General features: G+C 46.4%; 1 protein-coding gene across 18 annotated transcripts in view; it reads left to right on the top strand.

Annotated features, from left to right (window-relative positions):
* PTPRM (protein tyrosine phosphatase receptor type M) overlaps positions 1 to 20,455 on the top strand; it is a 1,498,021-nt gene that overhangs the window by 1,430,080 nt on the left and 47,486 nt on the right. For all 18 annotated transcript variants that reach the window (XM_078687901.1, XM_078687900.1, XM_078687899.1 and 15 more), the window contains 3 exons: positions 1,583 to 1,732; positions 7,119 to 7,292; positions 11,816 to 11,947. In XM_078687901.1, the coding sequence (XP_078544027.1) occupies positions 1,583 to 1,732; positions 7,119 to 7,292; positions 11,816 to 11,947 (456 nt within the window). The remainder of the gene's footprint in view (positions 1 to 1,582; positions 1,733 to 7,118; positions 7,293 to 11,815; positions 11,948 to 20,455) is intronic.

Raw genomic sequence — 20,455 nt, 5'->3', positions numbered from 1 at the left:
TTAGTGGCCAGAAGTCTGCTGGCAGACTTCGGGTGATCCCCCCCACCTTGCATTGTAGGATCTCCGTTTTCCCACTATTAAACTGAAGCGAATTTTCCTTCAACCATTTCGCCATTTCACGCATACAAGCATGAAAGCTATCCAGTGAATCCACCTGAGCACCATCCAGGGATATCAAAAGCTGCGTGTCGTCAGCGTAGTTAATCACGCTGATGTTGTGTGCTTTGATAATTCCCAGCAAGGGTTGCATATAAGCATTAAACAAAATGGGACTGATAAAAGATCCCTGCGGTACCCTATGTAAAACTTTCACAAATTCCGATTGGTACGGAGGGAGTGCCACCGCCTGCCATCTATCAGACAGGTAGGATCGCAACCAACTGAGCGCTACCCCCTTCAACCCAAAGGTTTCCAGCCTTGAAAGTAGAATGTCATGGTTTACCATATCGAAAGCGGAGGCTGTCCAGCACCACCACCAAGGCTGATTCTGTCCCATGACTCGGTCTGAAACCAAACTGTTCCTCCTCCAGTATGTTGTATGTCTCCAAAAAGAGGGTCAGAGTCCTACTGACCAGGCGTTCCACCATCTTGATCGGGTAGGGCAGGAGGGAAATTGGTCGGTAGTTCTTGTAACAACATGATCCAGTGTGGGTTTTTTCAGGAGTGGCATAATAACAGCCTGCTTCCAATTGGACGGCACAGTACCTGTGTTACGAGATTGACAGTATAGCTGTCGTAGGATGGGAAAGATCTCTGACCCAAATTTCTTCATTAGCTTATCGGGCAGAGGATCCAATGGTGAACCAGAGGAGATTCCTAGGGCCACTCGAATACACTCCTCTTCCGAGGGAATCGGGAAAATATCCAGGAAAACCCCAGGTGCGACCAACTCGGCAGCACCCTCTTCGTTGTTACATCTCGCCCCTTTTTCCTGATCTGGCAGGGTGGATGGAGGTATATCTTCCATACCTTACTCTATTTTATTTATTTTGTCTTGGAAGAAGAATGCCAACCCATCACACAACTCCTGGGAGGGTTTGATTTTGCTATTAGTGCATTCAGGATGGGTCATGCCTCTCACTATCCTGAAGATGCCTCTACCTTGACACTTCCTGTCTCTTTCCATCCCTCTTGCCTTTTTTTTCCTCTTTGTTTTTTCTCTTTCTCATTGTTTTGCCTTCCTTCTTTAACACAATCATCTCCCTTTCCTACCTCTCTCTTCCTCTAGGCCAAAGTCTGGTGATGAAAAGTAAGACCCAGTCCTTGAAAACGAGCCACTGGTGACCAGCACCTGCACAATTTATGCACCCACTACTATAATTTGCCAGACTCTGGTTGCAACACCGGAAGTCAGACATTATGTTTCAATACGTTTTTCTTTCTTTTTCAATTCAAAATGTAGTGTGACGTTTCAGTTTTGGAGCTCATTCACTCTACGTCATAACAATATTGAGGGCTGTTGCAGACCACGCACAAGTTTTCAAATGTATTTCCCATGAGCGCCTTGTGCAAGAGCCCGTGCGGCGACTGGTGTGTGCGGTACCTCAGTTCCTGTCCTCATTGGATGCATTGTCTTTTCCAGGAGCAGTATGTATTCATCCACGACGCCATCCTGGAAGCTTGCCTCTGCGGCGACACCTCTGTGCCAGCATCTCAGGTCCGCTCTGTTTATTACGAAATGAATAAACTGGATCCTCAGACCAACTCAAGCCAGATTAAGGAGGAATTTAGGGTAAGCCATTGTTTCCATTGTATACCATGTCTGCATGTGTCAATAATGTAACTTTGTTGCTCAGCTCAAATACACCAGGGTTCTGTGTGCAACATGTAGGTTGTAGCTTTGAATCCAGGCAAGAGGAGCCAGCCTATCATCTTACAGGGTTGTTAAAAAGAGTGCCACTTACTTGGGTAATAATATAAACAACTCTTCATTACAATGCTACGAAACTGCAACACTGGAAGCAGGCACTAGATAAAATAGGTGAGCTTTTTGTATTACATTTGTTTTTAATAGTTATCACAGATAGTATTAGTAGTGCCAGGACTAATTTGTAGGTTACTTAGGTTTCCACGGTATCATTCTTGCTAACCCAAAACTCATATATTCTTCTTAGGGGAAAATGTCTTAATATAGTAAAGGTCCTCTTGTGGGCGAAGGAGAAAGTCACCACGCCTTTATAAAAACATAGTAGGTCGACTTAAAGAATGGGCTAAAGAAGGCAGAGCTGAGCTGACGTGTTTCACAGATCCTCTTGTGATAACCGCGAAGCGCGCCTTGTAAAGTGTCCATCTGTACCATTCCATGTAGGTTAGGCCCTCATGGGAGGACTCGAGGCCTTCGTACACTTGTGCTGATCACTGTTGCCGGTTAATTTGTTGACCATGTGGAGTCTGAAGGCCTGATGAACTGGTCCCATTTGCGGACCGAGGATGTGCAGTTTGCACACCGGCAGGTTTGCTAATGAGAATGAAATTTGCTATGCGACCTACTTATTAAATGGTTGCATCCTAAATTGTACATTCACGGGGGTCGACCTGACTAATGAATATTAATTAGGCAGGTCACAGTTTTTGACCCTTTGTGATTGGCTGCAAATCCAGAAATATATTCCTACAAGCAGACCTCTGCCAAACACCTTTAATGCATCCTGTATCCATGAAACAAACTAGACCTGCTTAAAAAAGTTTCTAATTCAGGAAGACATCTGAGCCAACCTTTCCCTGAGACCGAAGTCATGATTCCCAAATGGGAAACTTTGTTTTTTTTTTAAGCACCGCCCCTGTGGCTGTTGTCATGATGACTAAAGTGAAAGCTGTCTCTCAGGGGCATATTTCCTTTTAAGGAATCCAATGCCACCCCCTTTGAGGTGTCTGTAGCTAGTCAGAGGTTTGTGACCACAAGTCTCAGGAACCATTGATACATCCTCTCCGAATCGCAAATAGGAGGAGGGATGTCCCTTCCAACCTCTCTCTTATTTGAGATTTGAATAGGGTTCAAAACACCTTTTACGAGTGAGAAATACTTTCCCACTGGTAAAAGGACTTTTGTAAATAGTAACACGTTATTTTGTGATCACAAAAGCTGTGATGTGAATTGCAGGCTTTGTGACTGCAAAATAACTTTCCCATTATTTTTGATAAGTAACTATTTTGGAGATCTATTTCCTGGACATAAACAGAGAAATGCGTTAAAACTGTTGTGGCAGCAGACGAGGGCGTACTTTGAGATGATTTCTTCTGTGGACACCTTTGAATCGGCATACTGGGATATTTTTTCCCTAATGACTGACTCCGCTCCCGAACAGTCGCCTTTTTCTCTGCCCGAGGTTGCTTTGACATATGTAAGATTATTTTTGTCTGCCTTAAGCTCGAGAATTGTTGGCAACTCTCTCCACCAAAAACTCGTCTTTTTACTAGATCTTTGGCTGCCAGGTACACAAACAAAGGTCAGTTCACTTGTTGCTCATCTTTTCTTAGAAAGTGGGAGTCCAAGTGACCTGTTTTGGGGGCACACCAGCCCTCAAGTTAATATCTCTTAATGTACCTGAGATCCACTTAATGAGATGTGGGAGGAAAAATATGAATTGCGAAAAGAGTCAAATGTAACCTTTTATCTCAATCCACCTGCAGAACGAAATTGGGCAGGTGATGGGAAAATAGTTGCCTGCCTCCTGCTGTTTTTTAATCTGTGACAGGCAGAATATGGATCCGCAACATTTTACACCACAGTCCACTTCCACAGACTGCCACATGTAGGAAAAAAATTGCCAAACGTAAACTACATTATGTAGTTCATCATAAAGATTTATTTTCTTTCTTACACCTTTTTAGAGCACACACTAGGACGACCATTTGCATAAAGTATCACCCCTCCCCTTGCACCGAGCCCTCTGAAAGGCTGGACACCACCTTTGGTTGCGTAGGCTGTCTCATGGCGCCCTCTCCACACAGGTATTGCAAATGTGCACTTACTTTGATTGCAGTTTGACGGGTAAAGTGGTCTCTTTCAACTGCGCTTTGTGGACCCCTGTCAAAGTGCGGGCACGTTGGGCGAACATGAATTGTTTTTTTTTGTGCGCAAGAGCACTTAGAACATTTGGAAATGAGAAGCATTAGTGTCTTAGTTCATGTAACACATAGTATTTTTGAACAAGGTACATGACCTGGTATGTTAATAACAGTTCTAAATGAAATCACCGCCTGGCATGAATGAGCTTTTATTCGTGGCCTGGTTGCCATTTTTTCTTGCAAGCCTATCATTAGTTTAACAAGCTTTCAAGCTTCCTTGCCCAGAGACCTCTCATAGCAGGGCGACAAAATAGGTCTACGTTTAAAAAATCATCTCCGCGTCTCCTTTTTTTTTCTTTATATATGACGCCATTTCCCTACTCCATACATCCTAGTGGTACGCTTGTGGAAAGCTGTAGAGTGCGGAACCAGAATGTACTTAGACGGGTATGCTTCATGTGTTCTCTAGCAGGCATTTATCTCCACTTAAAATAAACTGCTTGATTTACAAAAGTGGTGTAAATTTCTAATTTCACAATTTATATCTACTTTAGTTCTTAAATTGCACTCAACCTGCAAATTACAAAACCAGGAAAAAACAATGAGCCAATAGCTTAAAAATATTTTAGGTTTCCCACTTAGGTTGACGGCATTCACACAAAAAAGAGGCACTTATGGCCATGACAGTGGATTAAAGTGGCACGGATAACAGCCATGAAATTGAAAAGAATAAAAACAATAAAAAATGTTCTCTCCCCCAAAATAATTTTACACAGCGCACCTTGTCTTCCCTCGCCTACCTTGTGAAAATAGGGTTATTTGCTGTTCCTCCTCACATGGTCACCCATAGTTACTCCACTAATACGTACTTTTAAAGTAGGACTGGCTCTGGTGATCAGAAATGTGTTGCAAAACTTTGTAAACTTACTTAAAGTTAAGAGCTTGGAGCATGTTCCAATAATCAAACAATAGCAACTATTCCAATGTTTTTGAAAGGTGTTTATACAAGATTGTTATTGTCTGTGCTGGTGCGGGAAACATCCTTTACGACTAAACTTTCACAACGCGGTACCATTACTACGCAGGTTTTACAACGCAAGTCGTTACAACAACTTGCGCTGGAGGGCGCTGTAGGATAGGGAATAGTTTAATTTACTATCCAACACCTTCTCTACTATCCACGGGGACTGGAGTTGGAATAGTAAATTAAACTATTCACTATCCTGCGCCCCCCAACGCAAGTCGTTGTAACGACTTGCGTTGTAAAACCTGCGTGGTAACGGTACGCGTTGTGAAAGCACGCGTTGTACCGTCATACATCCTCTGGTGCATGTGAGTACTCGAATTTGTTATGTTATGTTATGTTACAAGTTGCTTATAAAGCGCACGTACACCCAGGGGTTTCATGGTGCTGTTTGGAACATACCGAGAACAGAGGGAGCCTATACGTGCGCACTTCAAAACAAACACGTTTTGAGCGATTTCCTGAATGTAAGTAAATCTGTAGAGGAAATGAGTTCCAGAGTCTAGTGGCTAGGTATGCAAACCGTCGTCCACCTTGTCGTTTCCGTTTACAGGCAGGAGTGGTCAGTAACTGAAGATGAATTGAGCGGAAGTTGCGTAAAGGAATATACCTATTTAGAAGAGTATTGATTAATATAGGGATCTTGCCGTACAATGATTTAAGGACCAGACATCCCATCTTAAATTCTGTCCTTTGAGGTATCGGGAGCCAGTGTAGTTTTTTCAACAGTGGTCTGGCCGATTGCCATCTAGGTTGTTGATGGATCAGCCTGGCCGCCTGATTCTGGACCATTTGAAGCCTCTTAATAAGAAAGAGAGGCAGCCCTAGCCCTAGAATTTGATTAGCACTCTTTCATTGACAGTTGATGTGACATGTGCTGGGTCTGAGTTTGATCCCAGATGGTGGCATTGATTGTAAAGTTTATTTTGCAAAACTTACACGTCATGTCAAATATTGATATGTGTATTGCTTTGTCGTGAGTTTGTCTGGATTTCTACCTTATTAATCTGCCCAAATTTTTTTAAAGGACAACAGTCGGCGAGCTCGTTCTCAGTTAATTTACCATTTTGTGGTTAAGAATGTATTGCCTTACTCTGTGTTATTCTGATGGTTTGTTTGGAATATGAGAAGCACGCAATGAAATCATTTCCGAGTGAGAATTTGAAAATGTACACATGTTACCTTAGGGGTGAAAATCGCATGACGATTAGCCACTATGTGGGGCAAAGATTTCAAGAGAAGTGTATTGCTGGACTGTGGAACTGGTCGAATTCTGTGTTATTTCTACTAAGTTTCGCTCAAGCGCAAAACATCTACTTTTCCTTTGCATTCATTTTCATGTATGTTATATGCTTAAGAAAAGACTACAGACAGGATCCATGACATAGATCTTTTTTGGAGCGGTGCAGCCCCTACCACTGATGTTTTGAAAAACCGCAAGCCCTGATCCCATAAAGCCGAGTTTGTCTGTATGCAGACTCACCTGCACTAGATTTTTTTTGTGTCAAAGAAGCATACATGTGTCATAAACTGCAGAAGCTATGACTGCTGTCAGACTGCTGCCATTTGTTGCTTGAGATGGTACAGCTACTCCTTGGGAGTAGCTAGGAGGGGTGTGGTCACCAAAGGGTTCCTGCATGTCTTTTAGGTTTTTTTGTTGTATTCTTGATAGATTGTGCAGACCTTCTGTTTCGAGCCATCAATAGGGTGAAGTGGATCCGTTTGCTGCCTGTAGACTTGTTCAGAAGCATTAGAGTTGTTGAAGTGACAGGAAACTAGTACTCCTAGAATATAATCGAAGTTGATCCAGTAATTATAACCCACGCAATGTAACAACAAATGAACCTCTCACAGTTTAACACCTTCAGCGCGGCGCGAATTCTCGCGCTGTGCTGAAGGTTCTAAGAAACGGGCGTGGCCTTCACAGAACGGTTCCGTCATAAGCACAGCCCAACCGGCGCTCGTGACGGAACCGTTCCGTCACAAGCATCGAAGGGGTTAAAGAACATGATGTCTCCCTGAAGTTCACCACTGTTGACTTTGTGCTTCCACCACATGTACCTCAAATGCTTTCCTTTTCTTGCAGACTTTAAACATGGTGACCCCAACGCTACGGGTGGAGGACTGCAGCATAGCTCTGTTACCGCGGAATCACGAGAAGAACCGCTGCATGGATGTCCTACCACCAGACCGATGTCTGCCTTTTCTCATAACCATAGACGGCGAGAGCAGTAACTACATCAATGCAGCACTGATGGATGTAAGTGAGGTTTCACCCCCAAAATCCCCCAAACTTAAGTACAGATGAAGACCAACATTTCTGAATATGTGTAGAGATGTTTGGAACTAACTAGCGGAAGCATTGTTTCCAGCTGTGATTACCACATTGCTGCCTGGGCAGCAAAAGTGTGCTGGAAACCATTCTGGTGATTTCTAGGAGGAGTATGGCAGTACCATTATCCAGGACACCTGCCGATATTAGTGCTGCATCGTACATAAATTGCAAAAAATGTTATCAGTGCTCCTCCTGCCGTAAATATGCTGTCTAGAGAATTACCCAATAGTGGCTGGCTTGTACCGAGGGTGGTGAGGCGGGGTGTGGGGAGGGAACAAAACAAATTAAATTCACTTACCTCTGCAGCACGACGTCCTCTTCCCTTGGTTATCTTCCAGGAAGCTCCTAATGTAGGAAAATGCAATAGCCAATCCTGGCAATGGTTTCAAAGCATTAAAGCAGCGCCAAGATTGGATAGAGCAGGCTATCCCAGCGCTCCTAAGAGCACTGGAGGCCTGTGCTTTCTCTGACCCAGCTGTCTAAGACTGCTAGGTTAGAGAACTTCAAAATGCGCATTTTAAATTGCACAGCTCCCTGCTGCTGCCACTCAGCAGCGCTGGCCCCACCCTTTCCTGACACTTAGGGGCCCATTAGGATGACGGGCAGAATTTGTCCGGCCGCCATTCCATCGTAGAAAGGGACCGCCCACCAAAAGGGCGGGGGGCCCATGGGGGAAATTAGGATGCGCCCGCCACAGTGGCGGGCGCATCCAGCATTCCTGACATTGTGGCGGGCGGTGCACTCAGCACTGCCCACCACAATGCCAGGAAGGCATGCTGTGCACTTCCATGCACAACATGGCAGGCACCGTGCGGTGTCTGGCTTGTTGTACATGGAACTGCTGGGGGCTACCATAAGTACCCCCCATGTGCACCCCCCACTCTTCGGAGTCCCTGGGGGCCCGCAACGGGCCTCCAAAGCAGACTCCGCATGCCTTTCCGTGGCAGCTATGCCGCGACGGAAAGGCATTGGAAAATGCCAATTGTAATATGGCTAGCGGTGTCTGATAGACACCGCCACCATATAGAACCCTTTCCCGCCCTGTCGCAAGGCGACCGGGGCGGAAAAGTGACGGACGGTCTTTCCGGCACGGATGGCAGGCGGATCGCCCCCACCAGGCCGGCGGTGGCTACCGTCGGCCTGGCGGGGCGATCCGCCCGCCATCCTAATGGGGCCCTTAGTTCGGGATGGGTTGCTGAAAAATAAAACGGTAATAAATAAACTTTATTACCATTTTATTTTTCAGCTTTGGGGCTTGTGGTGCGACACTCCTCCTCTCAAATGGAGGAGCCACCCCTGGAACTACCATGATTATGTACAATGACCTCCTGAATCTTCTTAGGAGCACAGCGCATATATAGGGATCGCTGACTGCATACATTTGGGTTTTAAAGATATTCAAAGGTTAGCAAACAAAGTTTCCATCTGTAGCTAACATTTTCATGCATATTAATTTCAGAAACACCTGAAAATTGGTTTCTTACAATGGAGCAGATGGATACCAGTGTTCCAATTTAGATGTCTTGTGTAAAACTGTGTAAAACTCCACTCAGGGCTGCACAGAATAATATCCTGTAGACATAAGTAGCACACGGCGAGCCCTTGTGTGTTACTCTGATGATAGGGTCCGTGATAATAATAAGTTTGCTTTGATTCAATTAGTAGTTACTAACTTTCTATTGAGCTAGGGATTTTGAGTTTTTTTTTGTATATTGTGTGGTGAATCTCAGAAGCAGGTAGGATCTATTGTTATTATTGGATTTACTTTTTACTCAAACAAAGATTATTTCTCGTCTCTGTATGGTAGCGGTGGGACATAAGCCTTACTGCCTTTCGATCTGCGGTGTCCATAAAGGTGTAGACCATCATTTTGAGTCTTAGCTTTCCGTTTCTCTATTTCTGTCGTTGGTCGTTTTGTTATGTCAGCTGTCGCTAAAAGCATATCCATTGTAGAGGAGCTGAGATGCCATGTCTTAAAGGAGTACCTCGTCTACCATCAAACATGAATCTGGAAGAAAAAAGCCTTCCATCTTGTACACGATCCTTAGTCGGCTCCTCCGTGTATCGCGCGTATTACCTACTATCATGCTGTGCACTTTATAGAGCCCAGATTATGCAACAATATTTATTATTGTCTAGATCAGTTGTTGTTAACCCTTTGACTTCTGTGGACCCCCACTTCATTATTTTAATCCGGAGACCCCCACTGAATTATTATTGGAATATGGGGACCCCCACTGAATCATTACTGGAATCCCATGGACCCCCACCCAGGATTTACTGCAAGCCGGGCACCCCAGCCTAAACTAATTTGATAATTTAAACAACAAATCAATTCACAAAAATACAGAAACAAGCATTCATTAAACAAATGAAACAGATGATTAAATATTTAATTTGATTCACCAACAAATATAAAAAAAATGCATCAAATAGAATATACAACGTACTATATGTGGCCTCAATTGAATTTAGAAAAGCTCCAACCTTCCCATTAACATTTAGATTTTTTATATTTGTTTGGAAGTTAAATAAAATATTTAATTGTTTGTGTATTTATTTGATTAAATCTTATTTTGTGTAATATATAATTTTTGAAGCAGTTGCAAAAACCTGGAAACAGAGTTGCAGACCCCCATAGGTCCCCGTACCACAGGTTAAGAACCTCTGGTCTAGACCCCATAGTCTGTACGCTCAAGCCTGTGTGTCGTCGCACTTGTGTGTGCCTTATAGAAAGAATTAAAAGGGCAGAGCCCCCAGTAATTCTGTAGTGTGAAGGATGACAATCCCAGAACTAAATTATAAGTATTATACGTATTGGGTCAATTTTCAAAAGTTCTCACTCGTAAGTTGGAAAATTGTTCCCTTCAGCCTCTAATAAGTTTCGATTCAGAAAAGGGGGTGGTGATGAACAGAGTGTCTGAATTAAGCAGACCACTCTTACCCAGTCCAAAGATCAGGGCTTGATCCATCACCGTTATTTATCTCACTGCCCCATCCCAGCTCAGAACCTGGCTATATGCAAATTAGTCTGTCCCTGGCCCAGTGCATCATGGGAACAGGGCAGACCAAACTACCAAGCCAATTCTTCACCAGAAAGGAGACAAGCTACCGGGGACCGGTTTCTGGCATTTCAGCCTCTTCGGCCCGGCTTGCTTGAATCCTGATGGAGCAGTGAGAAAGGGACTCATGTCTGAGTATACCCTGCCACACCTATAGTGGCCAAAAACGATTCAGAAAAGGGGGTGGTGATGAACAGAGTGTCTGAATTAAGCAGACCACTCTTACCCAGTCCAAAGATCAGGGCTTGATCCATCACCGTTATTTATCTCACTGCCCCATCCCAGCTCAGAACCTGGCTATATGCAAATTAGTCTGTCCCTGGCCCAGTGCATCATGGGAACAGGGCAGACCAAACTACCAAGCCAATTCTTCACCAGAAAGGAGACAAGCTACCGGGGACCGGTTTCTGGCATTTCAGCCTCTTCGGCCCGGCTTGCTTGAATCCTGATGGAGCAGTGAGAAAGGGACTCATGTCTGAGTATACCCTGCCACACCTATAGTGGCCAAAAACGATTCAGAAAAGGGGGTGGTGATGAACAGAGTGTCTGAATTAAGCAGACCACTCTTACCCAGTCCAAAGATCAGGGCTTGATCCATCACCGTTATTTATCTCACTGCCCCATCCCAGCTCAGAACCTGGCTATATGCAAATTAGTCTGTCCCTGGCCCAGTGCATCATGGGAACAGGGCAGACCAAACTACCAAGCCAATTCTTCACCAGAAAGGAGACAAGCTACCGGGGACCGGTTTCTGGCATTTCAGCCTCTTCGGCCAGGCTTGCTTGAATCCTGATGGAGCAGTGAGAAAGGGACTCATGTCTGAGTATACCCTGCCACACCTATAGTGGCCAAAAACGATTCAGAAAAGGGGGTGGTGATGAACAGAGTGTCTGAATTAAGCAGACCACTCTTACCCAGTCCAAAGATCAGGGCTTGATCCATCACCGTTATTTATCTCACTGCCCCATCCCAGCTCAGAACCTGGCTATATGCTAATAAGTTTCGAGCAGCTTTCCTACATTTCTGGATTTAAAAAATAATTCCAGGAGTAGTGCAGAATATCTGCGTAGTTCAGAGTTGTGTTAACTTGGCAGAAGGGTAGTCAGTGATTGTGCAGACTTAGAGCAGACCAAACTGTCATAGCAAGGGAACGATGGAGTATTCACTGTTTATGGAAAAATCCTTGATTTGGAAACTGAGCAGCAACACCTTCCCACAGTAACACTTGTTGAAAGTTAAGCAGAGATTTACATTCAGGGGTAAAAAGTGACCCATTTTTTCATTTGAAAATCAAATTCTGCAAGATATTGTGATCTTTACCTGTGGATTGGTGCTTTATTTTTATGACTGACGGGTGTTTTTTTTTCCTCCTCTACCACCCTGCAGAGCTACAAACAGCCTTCCGCCTTCATCGTCACACAGCACCCTTTGCCAAATACAGTGAAAGATTTCTGGAGGCTTGTCCTGGACTACCACTGCACCTCCATCGTCATGCTGAATGATGTTGACCCCGCGCAGGTACCGTGCCGAAAGGTCCCTTTTCTATGTCTAAACGTTGGTGTGCTGTGCTTGTCATGTGTGCAAATCTAAAAAGGTGTGCCACCTCCTGGTGTGTATAGATGTTTGTTTTTTTTGGAGGAGTTTTTTATAACGCAAACTTGACCCGAAGGTATTGGGTATCAGAGCACTTTACATGAGCACCAGTTGCGTTACATGAGGACACATTCATTTTTGTTAGGCACGGGGAGATTAAGTGATTTGCCCTGAATCATAGGATGTTGCACGTCCCTGCCGAGACTCGAACCTGGATCCCCAGCTCAGAAGTCGACCACCCTAGCCATTAGGCCAACTCCTCTCCCCATGTATGCTCAGCACTTTGCAACCCTCTGTGGTTGCTGCTCCTGTGCCTTTTTCACAGTCACTGTAATTGTATATATAATGGCTTTGAGGGACAACCCTGGAGCAGTGCGTGCTGCTTATATAGAAGTTACTAAGTACTGAGCGGAGAGGGCAAGTGGGGTTTCTTTGCAATGAGATATGTGTTTTCTTTTGTGGGGCATGTTGTTTCCACACTCTGAAACTCACTGCTGTTCTTTTCCTCCTTGTGTGAAGGCCACATGTATTAGATCTCATGATTCCCTGTGACGACCTCTGCGGCCGGAGCACATAAGCAAATAGGATCTATAGGATTTTATGCCTGGGTCAGCCCACAATTTATGTGTAGCACTTAATTTTGTAGAGTGCTGGTCTCAGAAATATAACATCAACTAGGTGAGGGATGGAATGCTGGACTTAATCTCAGTACTGCTTTTTGCTCTGAGCCTTATTCCAGTCCATCACTTTTGGCTCACCATGCCACTCTGGACACAGACCCACCTTATGCATATCAGTACTGGTCCTGCTTCGCCTGGGAAAAGTATGTCCTGAACTGCCAAGCGAGGCCTCCTCCAGAAGATGCCACAAGCAACCCGAGACTGTCTTTGATCAGAGTGGTATGGTGGGTGAAAACAATGGACAGGTATGTGGCCTGAGCAATTGCCAGTGGCTGAGAATAATGTATTCTTTCCAGCCTTCACCTTGATGTTGTTGCCATTCACATCCTAAGTGTGACAGGTATGCTTAGACTTTGGGTTCCATGCCCACTGTGTCATAAGCCTCCAGCTATACCTCACTGATATGACCTAAGTAGGTCAAAAGCGATCTGAGTTTCTGTGTGGTCCCATCTGCAGGGGACCTTGCTTGGCAGTTTGGGATTGGCTGTTCTCATGAGGAGATGGGTTGGTACTGATTTGAATAAGGCGGGCCTTTTTCTAGAGTAGAATGGTGGGTGAAAAATGATGGGCTGCAGTGTGGCCTGAGTGATGGGCAGTGGCTGAGATGAATTCAAGCATTCCATCCATCATCTTATTGTTGCTGAGATCTCGGAAATATGCCACAGCACAATAGAACATCCCTGTTGCACTTCAACTATTCATCACCCATGTCCTGACTCATCAGATTAACATGCATATTTTAGGCACAAAAATTGTCCCAGGCAGACTTTTTTATTAGGTTATGCCACTAACATTTGTTTAGCATGCAGTCTACATTTATTACAGCTTTGTAGCAATTAGAGTTCTCAGTTGGGGGGGTTCCAGCACTCTTTTAGTATTAAATCTTTTTATTGAGCAGAAAAATAAGCGCAATGCACCTCTCAAAATCATCAGCGCCAGTCTCGGGAGGAGGCGGCCTAGGACAGAGTCACTGCTTATTCCCAACGTGCCGACACAGGGGCCTACACAGTTAACACAGCAAGCCGCCTACAACCCATCCGGGCCGGCCGCGTCAAAAGAGGTGCCATAGAGGTGCAAGCGGAGCCAATAATAATGCGAGAACTCACAGGAATCCCCAACTCAGGACAAAACAACCCCCGGGGTCCCTCCCCCCTCCCGCTCCCTCCCCTCTCCTTGTCCATTAGTCCAGACTGGGGCAACAGGTCATCACTGATTCTCTACGAGCCAGTCGGCGCCGCTCGTGCTGGGCCTTTGCGCTTGTGTGTGCGTGTCTCGGGCTCCGGGAGTGGGGTATCTGCCAGTCGCAGCAGCCGCAGATATCGGAGGCAGCTCACTTCCCTGAACTCCCCAGTCAGCAGGGTGAGGAAGGGTCGCCACAGTGCTGCAAAGTCCGCCCCCCTCCCCGTCGAGGCTAGCGACAGCTTCTCCATTCCCAGAATCGCCCAAAGACGATGCAGCCAACCCAGTTGCTGCGGGGCCTGGACAGCTCTCCAGTGGGCTACTATATTCTGAACTGCCGCCCCCAGGGCCAGTGCGATCAGTTTCCCCCTCCAGGATTTCAGGGGGTACATGAGCGCGTTAGGGAGATCCAGTACAATGTAGGCTGGGAATCGAGGTAGTTGCGTGTCTAGGTGAGAGTCTATTAGATCCAGAATAGGAGTCCAGTATGGGCGGAGTCTGTCACAGCCCCACAACAAATGTTCCAGCGTCCCCAGCTCCCCGCAACCCCTCCAGCAGCGGTCGCTAACCCGGGGATCCCACCGATGCAACCTCTCGGGTGTATGATACCAGTATGTGGCGACTTTGGTCATTGTCTCAGTGAGACCCGTGTGGTGTGCTGAATGTCTGGCTCTATAATAAACCCCTCCCATTCCTTCAACGTGAGTTGGCGCCCCAGGTCTCTCTCCCACCTAGCCCTTCCTGCGTTGTAGGTGTGAATGTTGGTGAAGAGTAGCTGTTGGTAGAGATCTGAGATAAATTTTTTGTCTGATGTGCGGGTCAGCAGCCACCTCTCATAGGGTGTGAGGTGTCGTTGGGCTCCTGGCTGGATTGAGGGGTGAAGCGCCCAGTGTCGCACCTGCAGATATTGTAAGCGATCGGTCTCGGCAATGCCATAGTCCTCTTTCACCTTGTGGAACGGAAGGATACCCTTGAGGTCAAACATGTGTCCCACAGCCCTGCAGGGGGTCGCTCTCCATGCCGCGTATGCCCTGGTGTCTAGACCCGGGGTAAAGTCCGGGTTATCGAATATCGGAGTCATCGGCGAGGGAAAGGAGGTCAGTCCTCTAGCCACGGCTACCCTGTCCCACACCCAGGGGACTGTGCTTGTGATCTGTGAGGCATACAGGTTGGGGGGTCTATGACACCGTGGGAGGAATGGGATACCCTGTAGTGGGCGACCGGCCACCGCCTGGTCCTGAAAGAGCCAGTGTTTACCCGATTCTAGTTGATGCCACTCCACTAGCGTGCGTAGTTGTGCCGCTTGGAAGTATAACGTGAGGTCGGGTATGCCAACTCCACCGTGATCGGGGGGGGCAGAGTAGCAATAGTGTGCCTAAATCGCGGGCGCCGGCCGTTCCAGATAAACCGCGCTACCTCCGACTGGGTTTTCTGAAGCCACCCGGTCGGCGGCCGCAGGGGAAGCGTCTGGAACACGTATAGAATCTGGGGCAGCAATGTCATTTTAACAGCCGCGATCCGGCCAAGCCAGGACAGCGTGAGGGGTTTCCAACGCCGTAACTGGTCTCGGATTTTCTTAGTGAGTGTCATGTAGTTGGCCTCCGCGGTGCCCTGCACCGTCGGAGTCAGGAGGACACCCAGATAGGAGATGGAGGTGTCCGACCACTGCACTTTGAACTCCGCTTTGACCTCTTCCAGAGTCTCCGGTAGCAACGAGACATTCAGGGCCTCTGATTTCGCCTCATTTATCTTGAAGCCCGACGCCATCGCAAAGTCGTGGAGTTCCGCAAAGAGCGCCCGCAGTGACTGCATCGGATTGATGAGCGACAGTAGGATATCGTCCGCGTACAAACTAATTTTGTGCGTGTCTCCGCCAAAGGGAATGCCGGAGATGAGGTCATTGCGCCGCACTCTCTGCGCCATCGGCTCCATGTAAAGTGCGAACAGGAGGGGGGAGAGTGGGCAGCCCTGTCGGGTGCCTCTGCCAATGTCAAATCTCGGGGAAGTATGGCCATTAACTCGCACTGCTGCATTGGGTCGGTGGTAGCAATTGAATATACGGTGTCGGAGGGTTTCCCCGAACCCGAAGTGTCACAGTACTTGGTCAAGGTAAGGCCAGTGCACCCTTTCCAATGCCTTTTCGGCATCGATAGTGAGGAGCATACAACCCGGCCTCGTGCGCGAACCGGCCTCGATGAGGTGGAGGACCCGCCGGGTATTGTCGCTGGTCTGCCTTTGTGGGATGAAGCCCGACTGGTCAGGCTCTACCAATTGCTGCATGTAAGGCGCTAGGCGACTCGCGAGGATGCCGGTGTAGAGCTTCAGATCTACGTTCAGCAAAGAGATAGGTCGATAGGAGCCGCAGTCGGTTGGGTCACGTCCAGGCTTGGGGATCACCGAGATGGCCGCTTCAAGCAAGTCAGGAGAGATGGCACCAGGCTGATCAAACGTGTTGAACAGGTCACGCAGGATAGGGGCAACCTGTGGGCAAAATGTCTTATAGAAGGCCGCCGTATAGCCATCCGGCCCTGGAGATTTCCCCACTTTAAGGCGGGATATCGCCGAAATGACCTCCTCTAGACCAATGGGCCGATCCAGGAAGTCCGCTTGCGCCTGATTCAGGGAGGGAAGCGCCGCATCTCGCAGATAGTCCAGGCCGGCCGTCGGATCGAGGCAATCTGCATCATAGAGGGCGGCGTAAAATTTACCGAAGGCCGCCGCTATGGCCGCGTCTTCCGTGACCTGGGTGCCTCGAGCGGATTGGAGGGAGCGTACCTGCTGTCTCTGAGTCTGTGCCCGTAGCCTGCTCGCCAAGAGCTTCCCACAGCGGTCACCTCCGGTGTAGTATGCGTGCTTGAGGCGCATGGCAGCGTATTCAGCCACATCTTGATCTAGGGCAGCCAGCATCTTCCTTTCGGTGCACAACTGGCGCCACGCCCGCGCTGCCCCGGTGCGTTGGTGCATCTGCTCCAGTTCAGCCACCCGTTGAGTGAGTTCGGCTCTCTTCAGCGCTCTTTCCCTATTGGTAGCGGCGGCGATGGATACGATCTCACCGCGTAGGACCGCTTTGAGTGCCGCCCATTGTGTGGTTTTAGTCGTGTCTCCATTCGCATTGTGTTGCAAGAATTGAGCGATTGCGGCTTTGAGTCTCTCTTGTGTGTCTGGGACCTACAGAAGCCCGTCTCGAAGCCGCCAGTGTCGCTGAGGTGTCGGCGTGGGCGCCACTTGGAAGGTCGCCACCACTTGTGAATGGTCAGACAACGAGGCCGGAAGTATCTCTACGTCCCTAGCTTGTGCCGTCAGTTGGGAAGAGCACAAAAAATAGTCCAACCTCGCATAGGTCTTGTGGGCCGCAGAATAGTATGTGTAAGCTGTCGTATGTGGATGGGAGTGTCTCCATAGGTCAGTGAGGCCTAGATCTAAAATATGTGTATGTCCTGACGTCGAGAGTGCCCCAACCTGTCCGAACCTCTGGCCTGAGCGGTCTGCTGTGTTGTGGAACACTAGGTTGAGATCTCCACCCAAAAGTAAGTGCAGGTGCGCGGTGGCTGTGGCCGTTTCTAATGCTGTGAGTAAGAACCTTTCCTGCCCTTCGTTCGGCGCGTAAACAGTGCCCACCAGTAATGTTTGGCCCGCCACCTGAAAACTGTGGACGAGGAGCCGCCCCTTGATCTCAGCCTCTTTTTGCATGACCCTCCCCTCAAAGGATTTGGCCACTAGAATTGCTACCCCCGCTACCTTCTTCTGAGTGGATGAGAAAAACTGCCAAGGGAAGGAGCGCGACTTAAGTCTGTGGTGGTCTTTAGATACAAGGTGTGTCTTTTGTAGGTGGCAAATGTCAGCTTTCGAGTGTTCCAGGAAGGACAATATCGCCTTACGCTTGACTGGGTTGTTGAGGCCCCGCACATTAAGTGAAAGTATGGTCAAATGGCGTGTCATGGCGGGCGCAGTGCAGATGAAGCTAAATCCAGCACCTGGGCTGCGGGCGCTAGTTGTAGAGTGACATCTCGCTCGGTGCAGGTCTGTCTGCCAACCCCATTTGTAAGGACAGAATTGCGATTCTCCTATTTACATGACCAGAGAATCTGGATTTCATTAAAGACACGGAGGCTAACATTATGCATACAACTTTTAATGCAGTCCAAGCATAGCCGCATATGTCACAAAGCAAAAGTTCCAACTTAGAATACATATGAATCAACAATAGCATGAATCACTAGGCAATCAGCCTCTTTTAAATGTGGTGACAATGAAAAAGGAAAAGTCCAAACAAATCCAATGAAACATCAAACTTGAAGAAGGATGACGGAAGAAAACACCATCCACGATTGATCCACAGGTGTGAAATCAAGAAGACAAGTTATCTGCAAGGCAAAGAAAGGTTGTTAATAAATCCCAATAAAAGTATTAAGGACAAGAATAATAAACAATCATCTAAATAACAATTCCTGACAAAGGAAAGGATGTAAGTAATCCTGCAAAGGAAAATAATGTTTGTTTGTAAGTAAAAAATTCAAATAAGCATATCATAACATATATTATATATATATTATATCATTTAATCAACCGCCCAGGGAAGGGTGGGAGGGATAATGTTAGCCTCCGTGTCTTTAATGAAATCCAGATTCTCTGGTCATGTAAATAGGAGAATCGCAATTTCATTACAAGACCGGAGGCTACCATAATGCATGTTGGTAGCCATGTAAATCAACATCAGACATGTGAGAAACAGGTTTGCAATAATTATGAGCAAAGGTTCTAGAATTAGACCAATCAGCAGCCTTTAGAATATCATCTAACTTACCACCTGAGCAGAATGACTTACTGGCCATTGCGCCTCTAATAGAATGTGGTTTAAAAATATTCAGATTGATTCCAGGAAGTTTCATGACTGTTTTAACCCATCCAGCAATAGAGCTAGAAGAAATTCCTTTATGGGGTTTAACAAAAGAGAGGAGTAACAGATACATTCAAAGGACGAAGAGAGTTCATTCTCGCAACATATTCTTTCATACATTGAACAACACAGAGTTTAGTGCAAGTATCAAAACGAGGATAGAAAATAGAATCTGACATGGTTTTAGTTCTTCTATGTATTTCAAATTTGACTCCAAACATATCGTAAGATCTAAAAGAAATATCTAGAGCTTTAACATCAGAGACTCTAATGCATGAAATTAAGCAAAGAAGAGTAGCTAATTTGATAGAAAGATTCTTCCTGCTGAGAAGAGAATTAACTGGCCAAGAACAAAAAAGGTCAAGAATTAAATTAACATCCCGAAGAGATTGATAGCTAGGTTGAGGAGGTCTTCTAAGTCTGATACTTTTAAGTATTCTACAAATATTAGGATTTTTACCTACCGTTTTATTGTTAATTAGAGAATGTCCTGCAGAAATAGCAGATCTAAAACAATTGAGAGATCTGTAACTTGAACCTCTATCGAATTGTTCTCCAAGAAAATTAACTATATCAACAATAGGTGCCTCCACGGGATCCAAGTCCCTTTCCAAGCACCAACGTGACCAGACTTTCCAAATGTTGTTGTACCCGTAATGTGTTCCAGGGGCCCATGACTCTCCAAGGAGAGTTGAAGCTGTTGACGAAAGTCTAGCGAGATCGTTAGACTTGGGATGGCCAAAAAGGAGTTACTAGGACAATTGAGGATCGTTCTTGTCTCACTTTCTGAAGGAGTCTCTGGATCATTGCAAATGGAGGGAAGGCATAAGCGTTGATCCCTACCCAAGGTTGGAGAAAGGCATTCACTGCTAGAGCACCAGGATCGGGCATCCAGCTGAAATAAGATATCAATTGGGTAGTCCATCTGCTCGCAAATAAATCTGTTTGGGATGGGCCCCAGAAATGATTGAGGGAGTTGAAAACAGAAGTGTTGAGCTTCCAGTCGCTGTAATCCAAGATGAATCTTGAATTCCAATCTGCGCAAAGATTGGATTTCCCTGGAATGTATTCTGCTCTCAGAGAGATTTTGTGTTCTAGGCAGAAAAACCAAAGCTTCTTTGCTAGAATGGAGAGGTCTTCTGACTTGGTCCCTCCTAGACGGTTTATGTAAGCAACGGCAGACATATTGTCCATTTTCAATATGACTGATCTTCCTTGAAGAACGTTTGAAGCTCATTAGAGCATAAAGTCCTGCAGTTAATTCAAGATAATTGATGTGGTGCAGGGACTCTTGTTGGGACCAAATTCCTCCAGTGTTCTGGTTCTGTAGACAAGCACCCCAGCCATGAAGGCTGGCATCCGATTCTAGAATAAAATCTGGTGCTGAACCAAAGATCGCTCTCCCATTCCATGCATCTAGATTGTCTAAACACCATGTTAAGTTCTAAGATTGCATCTGGGTTTAAGGAAATTCGATCTCCGTACCAAAGACCTGACCTGAGAGCTCTTGCTTTTATTCTCTGAAGGGCTCGATAATTCAGTGGTCCCGGAAAAATGGCCTGAATGGAGGAAGATAGAAGGCCTAGAAGTCTTGCTAGTTCTCTTAGGGAGAGATTTTCTTGTTTCAATACATGTCTTATCTCCTTTATTATTTTGGCAATCTTCTTGGGAGGGAGA

The sequence above is a fragment of the Lissotriton helveticus genome, chromosome 4_1 (genome assembly GCF_964261635.1).
Source record: "Lissotriton helveticus chromosome 4_1, aLisHel1.1, whole genome shotgun sequence".
NCBI classification, from domain to species: domain Eukaryota; kingdom Metazoa; phylum Chordata; class Amphibia; order Caudata; family Salamandridae; genus Lissotriton; species Lissotriton helveticus.
This window is presented reverse-complemented; position numbering and strand designations above follow the sequence as displayed.